The sequence below is a fragment of the Xiphophorus couchianus genome, chromosome 18 (assembly GCF_001444195.1).
Source record: "Xiphophorus couchianus chromosome 18, X_couchianus-1.0, whole genome shotgun sequence".
In the NCBI taxonomy this organism is placed as follows: domain Eukaryota; kingdom Metazoa; phylum Chordata; class Actinopteri; order Cyprinodontiformes; family Poeciliidae; genus Xiphophorus; species Xiphophorus couchianus.
Window position 1 is genome coordinate 2,658,798 of NC_040245.1, and position 22,013 is coordinate 2,680,810.

At 36.2% G+C, this 22,013-nt stretch overlaps 2 protein-coding genes across 9 annotated transcripts in view; one reads left to right on the top strand and one right to left on the bottom strand.

Annotated features, from left to right (window-relative positions):
- Positions 1-3,603: 3,603 nt before the first annotated feature.
- On the top strand, positions 3,604-10,019 carry LOC114161403 (cytochrome P450 2G1-like). Its single transcript, XM_028044656.1, has 9 exons — positions 3,604-3,933; positions 4,941-5,103; positions 5,193-5,342; positions 6,336-6,496; positions 7,335-7,511; positions 8,207-8,348; positions 8,828-9,015; positions 9,084-9,225; positions 9,785-10,019. Exons 1-9 carry the CDS (start codon positions 3,619-3,621, stop codon positions 9,964-9,966), a joined length of 1,620 nt encoding a protein of 539 aa, XP_027900457.1. The 5' UTR covers positions 3,604-3,618; the 3' UTR covers positions 9,967-10,019.
- A 409-nt stretch (positions 10,020-10,428) lies between these two features.
- LOC114161407 (cyclin-dependent kinase-like 1) overlaps positions 10,429-22,013 on the bottom strand; it is a 77,737-nt gene continuing 66,152 nt past the window's right edge. For 2 of the 8 annotated variants that reach the window (XM_028044667.1, XM_028044666.1), the window contains exons 4-10: positions 20,564-20,636; positions 19,789-19,879; positions 18,378-18,578; positions 17,214-17,296; positions 17,082-17,138; positions 13,556-13,708; positions 10,429-12,139 (exon numbers count right to left, since the gene is read on the bottom strand). In XM_028044667.1, coding sequence (XP_027900468.1) covers positions 12,044-12,139; positions 13,556-13,708; positions 17,082-17,138; positions 17,214-17,296; positions 18,378-18,578; positions 19,789-19,879; positions 20,564-20,636 — 754 coding nt within the window. In that variant the 3' untranslated portion in view covers positions 10,429-12,043. Of the gene's footprint in view, positions 12,140-13,159; positions 13,709-17,081; positions 17,139-17,213; positions 17,297-18,377; positions 18,579-19,788; positions 19,880-20,563; positions 20,637-22,013 lie in introns of those variants that run through there. The other 6 variants (XM_028044665.1, XM_028044663.1, XM_028044668.1 and 3 more) reach the window with 5 other exon arrangements.

Below are 22,013 nucleotides of genomic sequence, written 5' to 3' on the forward strand. Positions count from 1 at the left end.
GATAAAAGTGTTAATGTGGAGTTTTGGGGGACATTGGCCACCCATTGGCCAAAAAAGCTGTTTCTTTGGTGACTGTATGTTGTTTTCATGACTTATTTTTATGTTTTTATGATGTAAGGAACTTTAAACTGCCTTGTTGCTAAAATGTGCTATAAAAATAAACTTAATTGATTGTTTTTACCTATCAATGGTCAACTTCCTATTATTCCTATATTGATTCGTAGCAATAGGAGCTTCTGCACTTCCTGTATCCTTGTCCTCTGTCTTTTGCACTTTATTTCCACCGTTAAAACAGTTTAATCTGTTAACATGTCATAATGAGTTTTTCCAAGCTGCCTATAAACGCAACATGATCACGAAGCTCCCACCGGTTTTACAGCTGTGAGGCAGAGAAACGTTGCTGCTCGCCATGTGTGTTAGACTCATAGCAGCAAACTAGCAAAAGGCAAAGAACTTTGTAAGTAATTTGAGTAACGCTATTTGATCAAGATAAATAAAAATAAAAGTAAAGGTAATTTTATTTATATCGCACATTTTCAGCAACAAGGCAATACAAAGTGCTTAAACATGAAAATATAAACTAAATGGTTACATCCATGCCAACATGATTTCCCCTTGTGTTTTATAAGCCTGGTGGGCCACCAGGCTTTATTTGCGCCACACCAGACTAAGTATTGTTAGTTTATTTAATATAGTTTTTTTTATATGCCAGTAACAGTGATAGCAAAGTCGGACTGAAAAGTCTCTTTGTCCTGATACTGGTTTTTCTCTGAGTTTCTTGTTAATTTCCTCTCCCTTTGGTGTGAAGTGTTATCCTTTACTGCTGCAGCTGTTTTTGGTTTCTTGATTTTTCTCCCCTTGTGTATTTAAATTCACCTGTTTCTTTGGACTAATGTCTCAGCCAGATCTAGAGAAACTCATCCATGCATTCATCTTCAGTCGTATTGATTATTGCAACAGCGTCTTCACAGGTCTGTCCAACAAATCAATCAAACAGCTGCAGCTGATCCAGAATGCTGCTGCTGGCGTTCTCACTAAAACCAGGAAGATAGAGCACATAACACCAGTTTTAAAGTCCCTCCACTGGCTCCCTGTAGCTCAAAGAATAGACTTTAAAATACTGTTGTTAGTTTATAAATCACTGAACGGCTCAGCACCACAATACATTAAAGATCTGCTATTGTTGTATCAACCTTCCAGACCTCTCAGGTCTTCCGGTTCTGGTTCTGCTCTGCATCCCTAGAACCAGAACCAAACGAGGAGAAGCAGCTTTCAGCATCTATGCACCACAAATTTGGAACAAACTTCCAGAAAACTGTAAAACAGCTGAAACACTGACTTCTTTTAAATCTCAACTAAAAACCCACCTGTTTAGGATTGTATTTGAAATGTAATCAATTACAAATTTATTGATGGAACTTGACTTAATGATTGATTCTATGTTGCATTGTGTTTCTGTGTTTGTAATAATGTAAAGCACTTTGAAATGCCTTGCTGCTGAAATGTGCTATACAAATAAAATTTGATTGATTGATTGATTTGTTTCCGTGGGATCCTTCTGTCACGAGACACCATTGGTAGGACGAGGAAGAGCAGATAGATGAGCTGGTAAGTCAGAAAGGTTCTTCTTTAATGAAACCAGGACTGTTAGCACCACCATGTGGGAAAGTTCTGGTTTCATTGAAAAAGAATCTTTTAGACTTACCTGGTCGTCCATCTGCTCTTCCTCATCCTACCAATGGCGTCTCGTGACACTCTTTGGTGAAACATAGTATTGTCAGCATGTGAACACAAGCTAACAACTTCATAGAACAAAGTGACAATTCGCGGATGAAGAATGAAAACATCTTGGACGCTTTAATTAGGATGAAACATCTGAAGTGCAAAAAATATTTATTGAATGAAAAACCTGAATTATATATTTTTTAGGACTCTTAATGTCTTCCAATAACAAGTTGAATTGTCAACTTTAAAAAACAAAATTCACATAAAAACATGGTAGGACGCTGGACAATTATCTGAGGGACATCCTGCGCCATATATCATGTTACGCTTGTTAGGCAACTAATTTTGTTGTTTTTTATGTTGGTATTTGTGATTACATTTACTTGACTAACTTTTTTGGGGGAAAAGTATGCATAGGAGTACTTTTACTGCATTGTACTTTTTAGTTTTACTTGAATAATATTATGAACCATTGCTATTCTGACTTTAGCAGATTTATTTTGCATTGAAAGAAACAGACTTCAAAGATCTTATCGATTTCTGCAACCAATGAGCTGATATTTATGCTAATCTTAGCTACTCGACATTTTCTACACGTCACTGTTTACATCATTATTTATTATTTTGAATTAATTAACATGGCTATTTTATTTGAAAGGTCACAAGTAAAACCTTTTGCTTATGCCCTCCTAGCTTCCTCTGGTCTGGCTAACACTAGTTTTAGCAGTTAAAAGTTATTGAATTAATAAGTTAAACTGAACAAACTTAGAAGTATAAAACAACTTAACTTCCGTTGTTGATTCAACAAGCCAAACAACTGATGACGATGAACTTCTCCTCTTCCTCCTGGACCGAGATGGTCATCTCATGATGGCCGCTCCTTAATTTAAGCCACGCCCCCCCGTCCATTTACTTTTCAAAAATAAAAACTGACGTCATGTATTATCATAATCTCGTGTTTCTCCTTTCCTCGGGTGACGAAATGTCCGGTTTTTAACTATTCCTCACAGAAGTCATTGGTTAAACAGACTTGCCGTTTGCAAACGTCGCTTCTTCTTTCACTTCCTGTTACAGACTAGAGAAGGGTCACGTGACTACAGTCTGTGCACGTAACGCAGCGTCTTAAAGGGACATGAGCATAGCCTAACGTTACGTAGTCAGCACAGAGAAAAACGACGTTTCTTTTCATTATTTTAAACACCGAAAATATGATACATGTCAGTTATGGTTGATATATATGATGTTTAATAATAATAATTTTTAAAAAAACAGCCTCAGATTACTGCACAAAAAACTCTTCATGAAGGGGTAATTAACATTTGTTTAAAATTTATAGTCTATAATAGTTCAATAATGTCTTATAACAAGTCAATTTCCCCATGTTATGCGTGAAATAATTTGCAATATATATATATTTTAATTTACGTAACAAAAGCTTCTACATCTTGCTGAAGAGTTATGAGCTAGTTTAGTCTTATTTCAAAGTGTAATAATTACACTAGAATCTAGGTCAAAAGTACTTGGTAATATATTGTTTTCGCAGTGAAGGAAGTGTCTTAAATAGTTACAAATTAAGCTGCAAAGACACAGAATCTTACCAAGTATTTTGGTCTAGTTGCTGAAATATTGCAATATACTTGAAATAAGATAAACTGCCTTATATTGATTTAAGTCAATTTTATTGATTAAAAAGTACGAGTTCCATATAGGAAATACATTTTTAACATGTTATAAGTGAAATAATCTAGGAACTAGTACTTTTCCTTCTATTTTAAATAGTTATTTATCAGTTTTATCTTATTTCAAGTGTCAGATATTTGAAGCTGCTGGAGCAAAACTACTAGACATTACTTTGTGTTTTGAAGTGAAAATGGGTTTTTGTTCGGACTAGAAATGAACAGGACTGTCCAGGTGAACGTGCGCTGTGCTAAAGGTGAATCACGTGGTTCAGTGTGGAAAACAAAAACCCCACTCTGCTATAAAAGCCCCTCAGGGAGGCAGAGCTCAGAGTCTTGGCTGCAGGTGTTGCAGAGCGTCATGGAGGTTTCTGCAACATTTCTCCTGTCGGTGCTGATCTTGGCTCTCCTCTGGTTCTTCTCTGGTAAAAACACCCAGAAGTACCGTTTGCCTCCTGGACCCAGTCCGCTGCCTCTCATAGGAAATCTGCTGCAAATGAAAAAGACGGCGCCGTTTAAAAGCTTCCTGGAGGTGAGTTTGTGATTAAAAATCTTCTGCACTGCGCGCACAGGGCTTGTAAAAGCATTCGGGTTTTTTTCCACAGTTGCAACATAAAAATGTTCATGTATTCTGTTGGGAGTTTAACTAGTGTCGTATAATCAGTTAGGACATTCCCATGGGTTTCCGTAATGGATTGCGAAAACCACGCAACTATTTCTACAAACAGCGCACAAACTGCAACAATTAGATTAAAAATGGGACACTTTGCACTTAACAGCAATATGAAAATGTCAATAATGTGCAGGAAAAGAGACAAAAGATCATATTATTCTAGTTTGTGGATAAAAAGGAGATTAATATTGGAGGAATTTGGAAAAGAAATGACATTTAATTTAATTTTATAAGTATTTCACAGGGAAATTCAGATGATAAAATTGTCCACATTTTAATTAGTGTTTTAGAAACTCTACCTTGTCAGTAGGTTTCTGGCAGTAATGCAACATTATCGTTTCTCCCCAAACGCAGAAACAAATCAAGAAAACGAAGAAGAACTGCAACAGTTCGAGCATCGGTCAAAGTTCATCCTCTGTGTTTGGAGTCATTTTTTAAAATCTATTTTCCAAGTAAACAACACAAGAATGACTTCAGTGAACTGCTGAATCATGTTGCATATTTATTTATTAATACCCTGGTGAAATACACACTTATTTTGTCATATAATGTTATTTTAACCAAAAACAGTTTCATTTAAATATTTGAATCAACAAATTGCAATTTTACAAGTTGTCCGGCTACAAGCACAATAAACGGTTATAGCTCCAAGCAAAGATTTCAGTATTCTGAGAAAAAGTCAGAAATGTGGGATTAAAATGTCATCAAAAATACAAAAAGCATTCTGATAATAAGTAATAAATTTCAAGAGGAGAAGTTACCAGTAACAGAGAAGTCAGCGCTGGAGTGCAAGGGTCACGTTAACAGCTAAAAAGAGTCAAACCACAATAAGAATGTATAATTCATATGTTGTTTTTTTTATTCAGTTCAGTAAAACCTACGGTTCTGTGATGACCGTCTACCTGGGCTGGCAGCGGGTCGTTGTTCTGGTCGGATACGAGGCGGTGAAGGAAGCTTTGGTGGAACAAGCAGACGACTTCACAGGCAGAGCGCCGGTGCCGTTTCTGCACAAAGCCACCAGAGGATACGGTAACTACTTCAAAAATCATCTTAAATCGCACGTAAAGACTCTGGCAGCATTTTGCGCGACTTTTCAGCTGAACATTTCTGTTTGACAGGAATTGGTATCAGTAACGGTGACCGCTGGCGTCAGCTGCGGCGCTTCACTCTGTCGACTCTACGAGACTTTGGGATGGGAAGGAAAGGGATGGAGGAGTGGATCCAGGAGGAGAGCAAACACATGAGGGCTCGCATCCGCACCTATAGAGGTCTTTATTGATCACATTAATTAAAAAATGATCAAGGGAACGGAAATGTCACCAAAAATACATATGACACACTGCAAAATCACAAAATCTTTCCAAGCACTACCAAGTGTTTTAGTACACTAGAAATAAGTTACAAATAACTTTTTAACAAGATATAGGACCGTTACCTAGCAACCCGGTTCTAGTTCCACTGGTAGATTTATAACATGGAAAAATGTGTTGTTATATGTGAAATAATCTACCCATGAAACAACAGAATCAAAAGATTAAAAGTCAGAGCTCTGAGAAAAAAATGATAATTTTAAAATTAAAAAATTTTTCTGAGAAAAAAACCTTCAAATTGTGGGCTTAAAATCTGAATGATTGGTTATCAGTCAGAATTATGACTGAGAATAAAGTTACATTTCTGAAATTAAGCCTTATTCTTAGAAAAATGTCAGAATTGTCAGAATAAAACTCAGAATTCAAAGAAAAAAAGTCACAATTCTGAGATTAGAAGTCTTATTTTGGAGGAAACGTCAAAACAGTGGGATTAAATTCAAGAATTCTGAGAAAAAAATGCATAAATTCAATCAGCAACATTAAATCTGAGAAAAATATTGTAATTGTGGGATTTAACATCAGAATTCTGAAAAAAACAGTAATAATTCTGAAATTAAGTCTTATTTTGAGGAAAAAGTCAGAATTGTGGGGCTGAACTCCAGAATTCTGAGGAAAAAATTTAAATTCTGAGACTGAAAGTTTAAAATCTCAGATTAAATGTCAGAATTCTGAGAAAAAAGTCAACAGTTTGGGATTAAAGTCTGAAATCTGAGGAAAAACTGTCAGAATTTGACCTTTTTCCAATTACCATAATCCTGAAATTTTCTGTCACTGCAAAACAAAACAACTTAAAAAAAACTCTGATAAAACTGGTTACAGAAAGAAATGGTGGAAATAATTTTAAGCAAAAAAAAAATAATTGTTTGGCACTGTTTTTAATTTCGCCTCCAGGTGAATCTTTTGACCCAACCATCTTGCTGAGCCGCACCGTGTCCAACGTGGTCTGCTGCCTGGTGTTTGGACAGCGCTTCAGCTACGAAGACAAGCAGTTTGTGAATCTGCTGGCTGTCATAACTAAGATCGTCAGGTTCAATAGCAGCCCTAAGGGCGTGGTAAGAGCAGGCGCCTCCATAAAGTCGGCATTTAACTCCTGATAGTCTGGACTAAGTGTTAGAATTTTAAGAAAAATATTCAGAATTTTGGGATTAAATTCTGAATTTTGAGGGGAAAGTCATAATTCTTTCATTAAAACTCAGCATCCTTGGGGAAAAAAGTCAGAATTTTTAAGTAAAAGGCAGAATTCTGAGAATAAATATTTAGACGGATCCCTTTAATCCCCTCTAATCCCATTATTCCCACTTTTTTTTCTCAGAATGCTGATTTCTGATCTCAGAACTCAAACTTTTTCTCTGTATTCTGACATTTAATCCCAGAATTTGGAGAAAAATGTTGAAATTCTAGGATTAAATGTCAGAATCCTGAAGGAATTTGAGAATTTTGAGGTAAAATCTGAATTATCAGAAAAAATGTTTGAATTTTGGGGTTAGCAGTCAGCATTGTGAGAAAAATAATCTGAATTGCGGTGTTAAACTTCAGAATTATGAGAAACGGGTCAGAAATTTGGGATTAAAATCTGACATCTGAGAAAAAAGTTTGAATTTGGAAATAAAAAAATCTGAGATTAAAAGTCAGAGTTATGGGATTATAGGGAAAAGTTAAAATTATGAGATTTAAATGTCTGAATTCAGAGAAAAAAAACTTGATTTCTGAGATTAAAAATCAGCATCCCGTTGTTGAAAGTCAAAATCCAATAAACACAACAACAGCATCATCTTCTACACTCGTTTTATAATCTAATACCATCATAAAGAATCAAGTTCTAACTTTATTCTGCTAAACTTTCCCATTTGTGATGAGTTGTGGGTGAAATCTGCTGCGTTTCTCTCTCAGATGTACAACATCTTCCCGTGGCTCATGGAGCGACTTCCTGGCAAGCAGCACGCCGTTTTTGCAAAGGTGGAGGAGATCCGAGACTTTGTCAAGACGAAGATCCAAGAGCACAGAGACACACTGGATCCCAGCTCTCCCAGAGACTTCATCGACTGCTTCCTGATCCGTGGTCAAGAGGTCGGGAAGATGGGGAAGATTTCCTGTTTCTATAAACCAAAAGCAACATAGAAAAATTTACTTCTGACGTTTATTTCCTTCCAAACGTCTTTGTGTATTAAACCTGACTTTAGAAATATTACCACTGTTATCATATTATCTCGACTTTATTCTTGTAATATTACTAGTTTATTTTCAAACTATAGACTTTTATTCTGAAAATATTTTGACTTTATTCTCAAACGACTTTATGCTCATAATATTATTAATTTATTCTCAAGCTACTACGACTTTATAGTCATACAACTATTCTCAAAGTATTATTTTATTCTCGAAATATTGACACAATTTTTATAACTTTGTCCTAAATTTTTACTTTATTGTTTCGACTTTATTCTTTTATGACTTTATTTTTGTAGAATTATTACTTTATTCTTGTACCATCTTGACTTTATTCTCAAAATAAAGTCATAATATTAAGGATGGAATGAGTTTTAACACACTAATCACCTTGTTGTCTCGAGAAAACTGTCAGGAAATTAATTCATCTTGAGAAAACTATTAAATTAGTCAGTTATAAGTGTTTTCATAGGGCTTCCCAGTATTGGTGGATTTTAGCCATTTGCTGCTAAAAGCATCTTCTTAGAGCTTCAGAGCTTCTTTTAAGTTCCTCCAAGGTTCAAACTATAACATTCTGGATCTACTTTTTCCTCCAGGAAAAAGAAAATCCCTCCACTGAGTTCCACCACGACAACTTGGTGGCCACCGTGATGAATTTGTTCCTGGCGGGAACAGAAACCACCAGCTCCACCATCAGACACGCTCTCAGTGTGCTGATCAAGCACAGAAACATTCAGGGTAAACAGAGACGTTACTGACTAAATATCATGACTTTATTATTGATTGTTTTGACTCTATAATCAAAATATTATCATTTTATTACAGAAATATTAGGAGCTTGTTTAAAGTGAACAATTCCTTAATATTGATTAAAAAAAAATACTACTGGCAGATTATTTTTTTCCATGTTATAAGTGAAATAATCTGGCAGTGGAACTAGAATTTGGTTGCTAGGAGACAGACCGGGTTATGCTTGGGTTGCTAGGCAACGGCAAAGTGCCCGTTGTTGGTGAAAAAAGTGGAACTCGAACTTCTTCATCAATACTGAGGAATTATGGACTTAAAAACAAGCTGCTATATCTTGCTGAAAGTTACTTACAAGTTAGTTTTCTCTAATTTCAAGTACATTAAGGCATTTCCACTAGAAACTAGACCGGAAATACTTGGTCATCTCTGTGTTTTTGACACTGTGGCAGTTACTCTTTCCTCTTCTCCAGACAAAATGCAGGAGGAGATTGACTCTGTGATTGGACGGGAGCGATGCCCCAACATGGAGGATCGGAAATCCCTGCCGTTCTCGGACGCCGTCATCCATGAAATCCAGCGTTTTCTGGACATCGTCCCCTTCAGCGTCCCTCACTACGCTCTGCAGGACGTTTCGTTCAGGGGTTACACCATCCCAAAGGTGAGCCAAGGTTCAGCGGTTTGCTTTGATTCTTGGTTGTAACTCTGCGTCCCGTTGTTTCCCCGTAGGACACTGTGGTCGTGCCGCTGCTGCACTCTGTGCTTAAAGAGGAGAAGCAATGGGCGACTCCGCATTCCTTCAACCCGCAGCACTTTCTGGACCAGAACGGCAACTTTAAGAAAAACCCAGCATTCCTCCCTTTTTCTGCAGGTAAATCCGTCACCTCAAAACTACAAGAGCTTTAAGATCATAGCAGGAATAAATAAATAAATAAATACATTTCCGAGAATGACGTCAGGAAATTATGACGATAAATTCATAAAATTATAATAAAATTGTACGAGAATAAAGTCGAATAAGAGGGTAAAATCGTAATATTTTTTGTTACAAAATAATCCAATAAACTCATAATAATAAGTCATAATATTAACATAATAAACTCGTACTAATGCCAGAATAAAGTCGAAATAATCCGAAAATAAAGTCAGAATATTTAGAGATTAAAGTCTTATGAGAATAAAGTCGAATAAGAGACTTTATTCGACTTTACGGAGAATAAAGTTGTATTATTATGAGAATTAAGTCGGAATAATACGCAAAAAAAAATCGTAATAAAATGACAATAAAGTCGAAATAATGAGCATATAATAAACGACTGAACGCGTAATTTTATGTTTTATTTTCTTTAGTTGCCCTAATGTGTAATAAACATTCAGTTAGCATTGTTTATTACACAACATCACTGAATGCTCATATTCTGTTTCCTCAGGGAAAAGAGCCTGTGTGGGCGAGTCTCTGGCTCGTATGGAGCTTTTTATCTTCATAGTGACTCTCCTGCAGGACTTCACCTTTACCTGCCCTGAAGGTCCCGACAGCATCAACCTCATTCCAGAGTACAGCAGCTTTGCCAACCTGCCTCGTTCTCACAAAATCATCGCGACGCCAAGATGAAACAGGAAAACCTGTTTCCATCAAAATGAGAGTAAAACTTTGTTTAAAAAAAAAAAAAAAATCACGATTCTTTTTGATTTTATCGGTGGTTGGCAAAAATGTCAGATAAGCATTACCGCCACCTAGTGGTATGGAGTGTGGTTCTCTAAAGTATTAGGGCCATACTAATAAAAAATAAAATGATGTGAATAAAGTCATAATATTTTAACTTTATCCTTGTAATTTCTTTTTATTTTCTTAGCATAAAACTCCACTGTAAGATGTTGGGATCTGTTTGGATGTTTTGTGAGTAAAAAAATTGTTACTGTATTATAACTTGTTGTAAAAACACCTAACTATGAACTACTGTGTTGTTTTTAAACTTGACAAGATGAAGTTGTCAAGTTTCACCTTGAACATTTTTACTTTCTCTAGTGGAGAATTGCAGCTTTCACTATGATTTATAGGTACGTAAAACTTAGAAAAATTAGAAATTGCTTCGGTTTTATTTCAATTGTAATGGAGACAGAAAAGAGCGAACACAAGAAGTCTGTTGAAAGAGAAAAACCAAAACCGAGAAACCATAGCAACAAACAGCATACATAAATAACAACAATTATAGAATCGCAGGAAAATACAGGGAACAAGTCGATATGAGACGTATTCAGTGGCAACAGCAGCCCAACGTAGAGTTTACATATAGATTTTACTCTCTGGTCTCATTATGTTTCTAGACAGGACCAAAGTCTATGATGAACACTGCAAAAACACAAAATCTTACCAATATTTTTGATCTGGTTTCTAGTGCAAATATCTTATTACACTTCAAATAAAGCAAAACCAAATTATAAGCCAGTTTTCAGTACGACATACTGTAGGAGCTTGTTTTAAGTCAATAATTCCTTAAAGATCATTTCACTTATAACATGGGACAATGTTTGGTTATAATTTAAACAATCTGCTAGTGAAACTGCTACTTTCTCAACAATATTAAGGAATTAAAGTACTTGTAAGTTGGTTTTGTCTTATTTCAAGTGTACTGTCAAATATTTGCACCAGAAACTAGACAAATAATACTTGGTAAGATGTTGTTTTTGCAGTGCAGTGTGATATTACTTATTCCTGCAGAATTCCAACAATTAAAACATGAAATCAGATAACATCTATGTCCCCAAAACATCTGTTCCCAGTAAAACCTGCACACTGCAAAAACACAAAATCTTACCAATATTTTTGATCTGGTTTCTGGTGCAAATATCTTATTACACTTGAAATAAGACAAAACTATCATACAAGCAACTTTCAAGCAGGATATAGGAGCTTGTTTTGAGTCAATAATTCCTTAATATAGACGAAAACGTTCTCCATTGGCAGCTTATTTCCAGACATTTTCCTCATGCTATAAGTGAAATAATCTGGAAAATAGAACTAGAATTTGGTTGCTAGGTGACGAGTTGGGCTTGGCTGGGGTTGCTAGGTAACGGTGCAGTGGAGTATTCTACCAGTGTTCTACTAGAACCTTTTCATCAAAATAAGAAATTACTGACTTACATAGTGCTGAAAAGTTACTTATAAAGTTAGTTCTGTTTTATTTCAAGTGTTCTAACAATGTTTCTTTTATTTTTGCAGTGCAGTTTAACAGGCAGTCACACAGAGCGGCATACTGATGAGCTGCATGTGTAAGATGATAAGTTCAGGTCAGGTGATCCTGTGGAGCCGGGCGTCACGCTGTCAGGCTGTGACCCCTGTGACCCCTGTGTCTGTGTCGGACGGCGGGGATCGCTGTCCCGGCGGCTGAAGGCTTGTTAAAAATCCATCAACTTGCTTAGAGGATCAGCTGCCATGGCAGGTTTTATTTAACCTTAATCAAGACTTCAACAGGTCAGCAACAAGTTAAACATGTAGTTCACATCATTCTGTACTGCTTCATATTCTATGTGTTTTTGATTAACAATACAAAGTCTCACATTTTTCTAGAGTAAAAGACTCAGAACAATAAGAACGATGTTTTACGTGAACCTGCCAGGATGCAGCAGAAAACAGGAACACGGAGTATCAGTTTATAAACGGCTGAAGATAAAGTTGTGGATGTTTTATTTTAAATGTTGGGCAGGTGATATTTATGTTTTACTAGTTTCTTGACATCTGGGGCCGGTGAGACGTTACTGTTAGGTAACTGAGGAAAATACTGGACCTACGAAAAGAGAGAAAACAGAGAAAAGTGCATTTTAACTGGACAAAGTGACTAGTAGGCAGAAACACAGCACTTTTACTTGAGTACTGTACTTAAGTACATTTCCTGAGTATCTTTACTTCACTTGAGTATTTATTTTTTGGGAAACTTATAACTTTTGACTCCACTTCAGTTCTGGGAAGCTCATCGGTTCTGGTTCCTTTTGGCTCAGCATAATACAACTGCATGTTAGGAATATTTTACAAAAAAAGAGGAGGAGGAGTAAATTTCCCCCCAAAAAACTTTTTCTAGAACAATTAAGGAAATTTGTACAGAAAAAAATTGCTCAGAACTTTTGGATTAATCTCAAAAAATTTGGAGAAAAAAAAACTTTTGAAAATTCTGAGTTTTGATGAGTTGAAAGGTTGAAAAAACTCAAATCTAAAAAAAAAAAGAGATTAATTTGACAAATTAGAGAAAAAATTTCCACGTTTCTTTCTTGAAAATCTCTGAGATATTTTGCAGAAATTTACTCAGTTTTTATATCTACAATGGTCCTAAAATGTCTCTCCTCTTTTTCCTTTTTCGGGGCTTCAGTAAGTAAAAAAAACATTTTTATACTGAATGTTTCACAGATGGTGTAGATGTTTTTAGCAGTCGTCCTCTGTGTCAGTACATCACCAGGTAGTTTCAGCAAGATTCAGTGAAAGCATTCAGAAAACAATACAACAAAGTACTGATATAAGAAAATATAATTTGTACTTGGGCTGGACTATCTGGCTGAAACACATATCACGATATAAGAGTTTCCTGTTAGTCCATATCAAAAATTATTGATGAGTTTTTTTGCTTTAAATATTTGAAAAACTGGCAAACTGGTGGAGTTATCTTTCCCGTTTAATCCAGATTTTACTCCACGTTGTTGTTGTCTTCAGCAGCTATGAGGTGGCAAAACATTAAACTGCTGCTGCATAAGATACTGGACAGGTTGTTGCTAGGTAACTGAAGAATGAGTGAGTTGCTAGGTAACCAAAGAGTGAGAGAGTTAGTTGATTCCATCAACCTAGCTTAGTTAGCCGTCAAAGGCTGAGTGGCTAAAGCGTTTCCTCTGCCTGCATCTCCCAGAATGCTGTGCGGTTCTGGATTTGAGTTCAGTGAAATTATTTTAAATTCTTTCAGAAGCATTATTTATTGATATTGATTACACATCTATCACAATATGCCAATATTGGTTTATCGCTCAGCCCTGATTAACACTTTTGAATACTTGAGTATTTTCAAAAGTAAGTACTTCAGTACTTTAACTTGGGTAAACTTTTGACCGAGCAACTTTTACTTGCAGTTGAGTCTAATTTTACCATGAGTATCAATACTTTTACTGAAGTACTCGAGCTGAGTACTTTGTCCACCACTGAAGTCTGATGAAGGTGTCTTTACCCCAGCTTGTCTGCGCCGGGACGCTTTGTCATGTCTTCTCCCAGGGCGCTCCACTTCACGGCCCCAGTTGGCCCCGCCCTCATCCTGAAAGTATGGCAGCTCCAGCAGCTCCTCACAGGACAGCCGCAGGGACGGGTCCATCACCAGGCAGGACTGGACGCAAAAACACCCAACATCCGCCTCAACACCGACTGCATGAACAGCTTTCAGGGAAGGTTACGTTAGAAACGAGGTTGTGCTAGTAAAGAGTTCAGTCTGAGAGATAAATAGTTACTATAAAGCAGGGGGGTCAAAAGTGCGGCCCATGGGCCACAACCGGCCCGTGGGCTGATTTTGTGTGGCCCTCAACTGCAATTCGAAAATGATACGGAGACTTTTAATTTATAATTTTCTTAAAAATGGAAAATGTAGTGTACAGCACACAATGTTTATATTTTTATAACCAAGATTTAACAAAAGGTAGGTTTTACTAAAATGATGCACCCAAACAGCTTTTATTTAATTTAATGGACTTGATTAAATATAGTAAACATTTTGAAAGAAAGTGACCCAAACCTGGTCTTTACCATTGAAAATAAATTTATTTAGTGAGCCAAAAAAAAACAGCAAACGTGCAAAATTTACAAAGGCATATTTTAGCCATTGCAGATAGTAAAACTAAAGTCAAATAAAAAAAATAGTAGTAGTAAATTTCCACAATAAAACTCATAAATTTTCTACAATAAATTTGGAAATTTCAGAGTTTCAAAAGTTTAACATTTCCAACACTTTTTCTAGAAGATTTCTGAGATGAATCTCAGTTTCTGAGTCTTTAGGTAAAAAGTCCCATCCAATGTTTGGAACTAGAATAAATATCCATTTTTTTTAAAAATCAGCTACTTTATTTGCCTGATTTTAGGTTTTGTTTTTCTTTGGCCTGCGAATCCTTTTGATTCGACGATTTTGGCCAAAGGTTTGGACACTAAAGCATAAGAGCAAACATTCAAAATCTGACAGTTTGCAGCCGTCTTTGATAAATTAAACACAGCGTTTTTACAGGAGAATCTGTGCTCTCCTGTCCTAGTTGAGCTCTGCTTACTTTCACCTGATTACATGAAACAAAGACGGCTCATTAAACTCGAGTGCCAGGCCTTCAGTCCAAATCAAGCCTCAGGTTTTTAGAGGACAAAAACCTGAGAGATTCTCTGTGTTTTCGTTGGATTCAGGACCAAAGTTGCAACATTTGTTGCATTTTCACCTGCTGTGGTTCTCTTTCACACTGCATTGTATAAAATGATCCAAGTAGGCCTGTCGCGATAAACGATAAATCGATTAATCGTACGATAAATTAAAACTATCGACATCATTTCAATTATCGGCTTTATCGTCTCTTCCGTCCTTTTTCTCTTTCTGTTGATGACACCGAATGAAAAAAGGCTCAACTCCGGTGCTCTCCACTGACTCCTCCCTTCCTCATTTCCTCAGTGCAAAGCCCAGCGCACACAACACGATCTTAGATCTGTCGGCCGATTGTCGGCCCATTTTCAAAACCTGACAGATCACACATTAGCCGACAGAAATCCTAGGTATACCGGTTCGATCGGGTTCGGTCCTGCCGTGTGGTGTCCAACAATGGGCACAAAATAATGGCTACAAGTCCAGTGAACTAATTTTAAAACCAGGCATTAATCAATGTTTTACTACAATCTACCTGCAATGCATGTGGCTAGTGTCAGCGTAAAGTCCTGACTGAATGAAAATCATTAGAACCTATTTAAGTTACATTAACGAAGAACAGCTGAAAAGTTACCGGGTTTATCAACTGCAGTAGCAATTTAGCTCCAACTCCTCCTCTTGTCATTTCTATATTCTTTGCATGTTGAATAAACATTAATGTTGTTTCCACGTAGGCTGGACCTCGGGTTGCGCAGTGTCAGCTGTTTGGGATTTCCCTCTGTAATTTCCCCTCAGAAAACATGGAGGAGAATCCGCGCTTTCTGATTGGCTACCTGTCACATTCAACAGGCTGCATTAAAGATCCCAGTCGGGAAAAACCCCTGATTTAGATCGGAGCGGCTACGATCTACCGTAACAAACCACACAACCTTAGAAAGACCAACGTTTTAAGATTGTTGTTAGGGGAAAAATAGGAGCAAAAATCATGTAGTGTGAACTATTGCATCAGGTAGTCGATGTGCCCATCTTCTCTATTTAAATCTAATTATTACTGAAGGGCAACATAATATACAGACTTCATAATCTGCAGTCTTTTGGTTGAATGCAGTATTTATTTCCACTTTGGCTTTATGTTGTTTAGTTTTTATCAAGTACGTTTTTTGTTAATGGAGACTGACAATCCATTTTGTTTTTGGTTGTTTTGTTTATTTTGTTTATCAGCTCCAGTGTTAAATATTCTTTTGAAAATAAAGTGTATCTATCTTTGGCAGGAAATCACATCATTATTACGTCATTTCCATTAAATCAGTGTAAAAAGGTCTTCAGACAATATTATCGTTTATCGCAATGATTTTTTGAGACAATTAATCGCTCAGCAAAATTTGCTATCGTGACAGGCCTAGATCCAAGCTAAATGAAAACCTGTCCACCTTCTCGCCTGTGGGGGCGCTGCACCAAGAACTACTGAAGGAAACGACATGAAAACCTCCGAACAAGACATGAGTGCAACAACATGTAAACAAAAATGGAGTGGTGTCACATTTTAGCAGTTGCAGGATTTCTTCGTTGTTTTGGTAAAACATCATGACACATTTCTCGAGCTAGCGCTAGGCTAGGCTAGGTTTTGGTTGTATTTACCCAGAGTTCATATAAGGAGGACTAAACAGGGCTTGGTGAATGCACCCTTAAAGAGACACAGGCCCAATTTCAAGGCATTAAATCACAAAGTCTAATTTCATTAATATGATGTTTGATATAAGCATAATTTTCATGACAACTGAAGCTAACATAGTTACTTGACTATGCTAAAAAATAGCACTATGTGCCAGGAAAATACATAACACTGTCCCTTTAAATACCGCCTTCGTCAAAACCGATGTAACCACTTTTCAATAAAATATATGAAATTTAAACCGCATGATGGCGTACGGTCACCACACCCCGCCTAACAAAATGTAATGTTTTTACAGCTGTTTACTATATGATGTTTTTATGTTTTTATGATGTAAAGTTAAATAAACTCGATCGATCGATTGATTGATTGATATCTTCTAAGGATGCAATTTTGTCTTGAAAGAGCTGCTGAAAATAAGTTTCCTGTCAATAATATCTAAATAAAAAGTGAGTAAATTATTAATATGAATAAAATGTATAGTTTCAGTAAGTTAAATTTTATTTTGGTAATTTTACACCTGGGCGCATGTAGAAACATTTAAACGTTGGTCTAAATTGATCACAAAATGATGCAGATTAAAATAATTTTCTGCAGAAAGCTGAATTTAAAGTAATCTGAGATAATCTGAAAATGTTTTAGCAATTCTGATCTTGAGGGATTATTGATCCGATTATGTTGTTAATATATGTTTCTTACCTTCATGACCATGAGAGCTTGGAGAGGCGCGCCATAGAATCGCCTTTCCAACGGTTCCTGGGACAAAACAAGAAAAGTGAATGAATATTTTGACCAAACATGGTAATCTTTTGGTTCAGCGCGTCTGTTTACCGTTGTGTCGGGTTCAGGAATACTGACTCCAGAAAAGAAAACATTGGAACGGAAAATCTGTTGGTGGTGAGGGATCAAGTCACCTGGAGGACGAAATGTGATTAGAAAACCATTTTTGGAGTTAATTTCTTTCCAACAAGTTAAAAAAACAAATAAGACAGGTTGCACAGAGATGAAACATATTTTCCCAACAGTCTTCTTTTAATTTGAAACAGTTTTACATTGCAGCAAGGCTCAATCAATTAATCAATCAATTATTCTGACCATTAATCGATTAATCAGATATAAAAATTAGGACAATATGCAGATTTTTTTAATTTAAGCCTTCGATTAATACAATATTAGAAATACATTAAAAGACGCATACAGACAATTAATTCAATTTCTTTTTTAAATAAAAAAAATAAACATTTAATATGTAGTAACGGCTTTTGTTTAGTGAATCCTTGATCATTTGTAGCAAAATAAATACTTCTAACATCAACATGTGAAAATCTCAACCCTTATATAACTGATTATTATATTCTGATTAATATTTGGATAAATTTCTATGTACATTTTGCTCAATTACTGCTACGAGAGTGTTGTTCTTTCAGCAATTAGCCTTTTTCTGAGTCTTAGGTTAGCTGCCAATTATTTCAATAATTGATTAATCACAATTATTTGGATTAATCAGATTAATCAGCCCTGATGCTAATAAAATACATCTAAGTTTGGGGAAATAAAAGTTTAAAGGGTGTGAATACTTCAGAAAAGAGAGTGCCATTCTTTTAGCAATTAGCCTTTTTTGAGTCTTACTAACTTAGTTGACGATTACTTCAATAATCAATTAATCACGATTAATCTGATCAATCATTTCAGCCTTGATGCTAATAAATATATTTAAATTCATGGTAAACAAAAGTTCAAAGGTGTAAATACTTTTTAAAGGAAAGTGTTGTTTCAGTAAATGGTCTTTTTTTCAGTCTTACTAAATTATTTGACAATCATTTCAATAATTGATTAATCACAATTAATCTGATTAATCGTTTCAGCCTTAGTGCTAACAAAATGCATTTAAGTTTGTAGTAATAAAAGTTTAAAGGGTGTGAATACTTCAGAAAGGCATTGTATATTCACAACTCTGTGAAGGGAATCTATTTTTCAAAGCGTTGTTCTGAGTACCGAGAGTTTTTCGGATGAGATACAGCTGGTCCACATCAGACTTCCCGGGCCAGAGAGGATTCCCGCTTAGAAGCTCTGCAAAGACGCATCCAACAGCCCAAACATCCACAGGGGGTCCATACTGAGTGTCCCCAACCAGCAGCTCCGGGGCCCGGTACCAGCGGGTCGCCACGTAGTCTGTGTAGTCATCCTCTGGTCCTGCTGTGTAAACAGAGACAGATAAAAAACACTCAAGCAATTAATCAAGAATTAATTGATGGTTTAGTAGATTAAAATGAGCTCCAATTGATTAGCTAATAATGTCAAATTAGACATTATTTTAGTGTTGCAGTTTGGCCGCCGACCAGCAGAGGGCGCCACTGGTCTTTCTTAACCGGAGCAAGTTGATACAAGATGGCAGCCGTACCAGAACGGTAAACAGTCTGATGTTGGACGTAAAATGCACTTTATGCGGATCTGTTTTCCAATATAGACCCTCGACAAGCTCCGTAAGTTTCACTTCAGTTTCAGACTCATTCAGCCGAAGACGGAGCTACGGCAGGTTCTCAGGACAATAAGTTGATTTGCTACGAAGGAGAAGATAATATGACAAAAGTGCAGTAAATAACAGAGAAAAATTGTAACATAAAGCCAATAAGCAATGATTTTTGATTTTTGAGAGAAGTTGTGAGTTGAACATTCCTTCAAGAGCAACCACAGATACTTCTGTACGAAAGTCAGAGTATCACTACATATTTTAGCTGTCCAAGAAATTACTCAAGAAAGAATAAAAAAGTACTTGGTAAAAAGTTTACTCAAGTACTGAGCAACTGATTGTTAAATTATAAAATGATTGATTAAATGTAATTAGTTACTACTCAAATCTGTATAAATATGTCGAAGTTTAATGTTAAAAAATAACATTTTCTGCTTATTATCAGTATTTAATACAACTGACAGGCAACAATGTTAACATTTAATAACTTTTTTAAATCAAATTCAACACATTGATTTTTAATGAAAAATTAATTCCATCAATAACAATAAAATTACAACTTTATTTGTGTGATTTTACGTTAATTTTTATTGTCTCGGCCCGCCAGTACTTCCTGAACAATTCTGGCCGTTCCTATAAACATTTACTCAAGATACTGAGCACTAACTAACGTGGAGGAAAGGATTACACGGCATGTTGACATGTGGATGTATGATAACGTTACCCTGAAACCTGAAGCAGGAGACACACACACACACACACACACACACACACACCGACTGACTGAATGCTCCTTTTGTGCAAAGGAGTCATTCAGACACAAGAAAGTGAGGAGGCTATCAGCAAAGACCTGCTCCATGTTCCATGCTGAATAAGTCATTAGAGCTGCATTAACACTAACTGCACATAAACACGCTGGCCTCTGAATAACCTTACTCAGAATGCGGGCGAAGCCAAAGTCACACAGCTTGATGACGCCGCTTTTAGTGAGGAGGATGTTCTCTGGCTTTACATCACGGTGGATGCACTGAAAGAATAAATGAATAAATGAAAAAACGAGGCAAGGCGTCAGAAACTATCATAGAAAGTAGGTTTACAACAGAGAAATAAGGTTACAGTGTGTTATGGACAACAAAATACAAAATATATGAGAAAGAAAGAAAACTACAGACAGTTAAAATACTTTACCACAAAAGTGCCATATATGTATATTTACATATGTATGTGTATGTATGTATATGAAAATGTGACCCGTCCAGTTGATGGTTGATTTGTGTAAAATTATTACCGATATAATTTTCTTAGAATGGAAAATGTTAAGTACAACAAAAACTATTTGTCTTTTTCTAATCCACGTCGATTCAGAGACTTTTACCAAACAGCCGACTTTTCTGCACCCAAATCAGCTTTTGTTGAATTTATTAAAGTGTTTTAAAAATCTTGTTCTTATAACTGAGGATAAATTTGTTAAATCGAGCCAGGACAACTTTCTTTTAGTGCAGCAAAATCCTTTTTCTGTTTGGCTCAACAATACAATTAGCCGACTTTATTTGTGTGATTTTGGTTTAATTTTTATTTTCTCGGCCCGCAATGAACAATTTTGACTCGTGGCAAAAAGTTTGGACACCCCTGCTCTAATTAAAAATACTTCAAATACAAAAGTGTGTCTGTTACAGAAGAATGTTTCTATTGAAGTAAAAAATCCACTGACATTGTGTTTGTGACAGAAGTTCACAGCTTGCAGAGTCTGCCACACGATGCTTTTCAGCTGAGCCTCCGGGACCCTGCAGACAAACGAACACCGACTCACTCCTGTACAAGGAACTAAATATTTTCCTCATATAATACTTTAGGTATTAAAAACGACAGCCAGGTAACCTCAGGCCATCTCAAACAGCAGCAGCACCTTTGTTTCCACGAGCAGCTAGACTTTCTGCTGCACTGCCTTATGGGAAAATAACCCAGACAACAAGTCGTTGTGGTTTGGTTTTCTGTCTGAGGGCAAAGAAAAATCCATAACTTGATGTTCTGATTAAAAACTCTGAGTGGAGTTGTAAAGTAAAAAAGTAAAAGTACTTTGTTACTGTACTTAATTAGAGTTGAAAAACTGTTGGCAGCAAAGCACTGCGTACATTTAGGATTCAGCTTTTATTTTAACATAAATACATAAATATACCTTTATGTAACCTGTCAAATAAAATAAACATGTTTATTAGTATGAAATAAACAATAAGGATGTAATGACGCGTGTTGGAGCTTTTTTCCTGTCCTGGTTACTTTGAACAATGGCGGATGAAATACTGAAGTGCTCAGAAAAACCCATTATGACACGTTGACAACAACTTAAGCCCTTGTAAGTTCTAAAAAACGAAGTGCGGGGGATAGAGGGCACAGATAGGGAAGTACAGGAGGCCCTATTGTATCAAATTGAGATAGAAATAACAGAAAGTTGGTCACTCTGAGGTAAAAAGAAAAAAAAACAGCTTCCAGTCCATGGGGGGCACAGCTGACTGGGTGGGCAATGCCCTCCAACGCCCACCCATGCCACAGGGCCTGCATAGAACTACCTACTGATGTGCTGTAATTTGCAACTTTTCTTTAGTGGATAGGGCACCACTAAGCCCAGGGGCCCTCAACCTTGGAAACCCGGCCCTGTTGACGATGCATGAAAACAGATTTCTCTGCAGAAGGACGCTCCACAGAAGGAAATGTTTGGTCAGATTTAATCCCAGACAATTATCTAAAACAATTAAATGTCTTCTTATACAGTTTATGTAAATACCTGATTTAAAATGTATTTAAAATCTTGTTACAGGAATGTTCATTTCTGCTACTATTCTTCTTCAATCAATCTGTTTGACAGATACATTGAAAATCAAACCATATGGTTGAATTATAAGTATCCTAACATCACTTCTACAAATAATTATCTCTACAATTTAGGATTTACTGTATGATAAATAAAATGACTTAAATCAAATTTTTTCCAAAAGAACGTACTTTGTATGTGTTTTAAGATGAATGATCTGAATGAGGGGAGAAAATAATGCTTTCATGCACAAATGGGAGATTAATTAAAAATTTTCTGTGTAATCAAAACAGCAATTTTTTAAAAAAAAATTTATTTTATTTTCCTCCTTTCCATAGACGGATTTTTTTTT

What these genes read in the sequence shown, in the direction of transcription:
- LOC114161403 (XM_028044656.1), top strand. Translation starts at nt 3,619, where the DNA reads ATGAACAGGACTGTCCAGGTGAACGTGCGCTGTGCTAAAGGTGAATCA. An exon ending in ATAGCAGCCCTAAGGGCGTG is followed by an intron (nt 6,497 to 7,334) that starts GTAAGAGCAGGC and finishes TTTCTCTCTCAG; the next exon opens with ATGTACAACATCTTCCCGTG. An exon ending in TCCTGATCCGTGGTCAAGAG is followed by an intron (nt 7,512 to 8,206) that starts GTCGGGAAGATG and finishes TTTTTCCTCCAG; the next exon opens with GAAAAAGAAAATCCCTCCAC.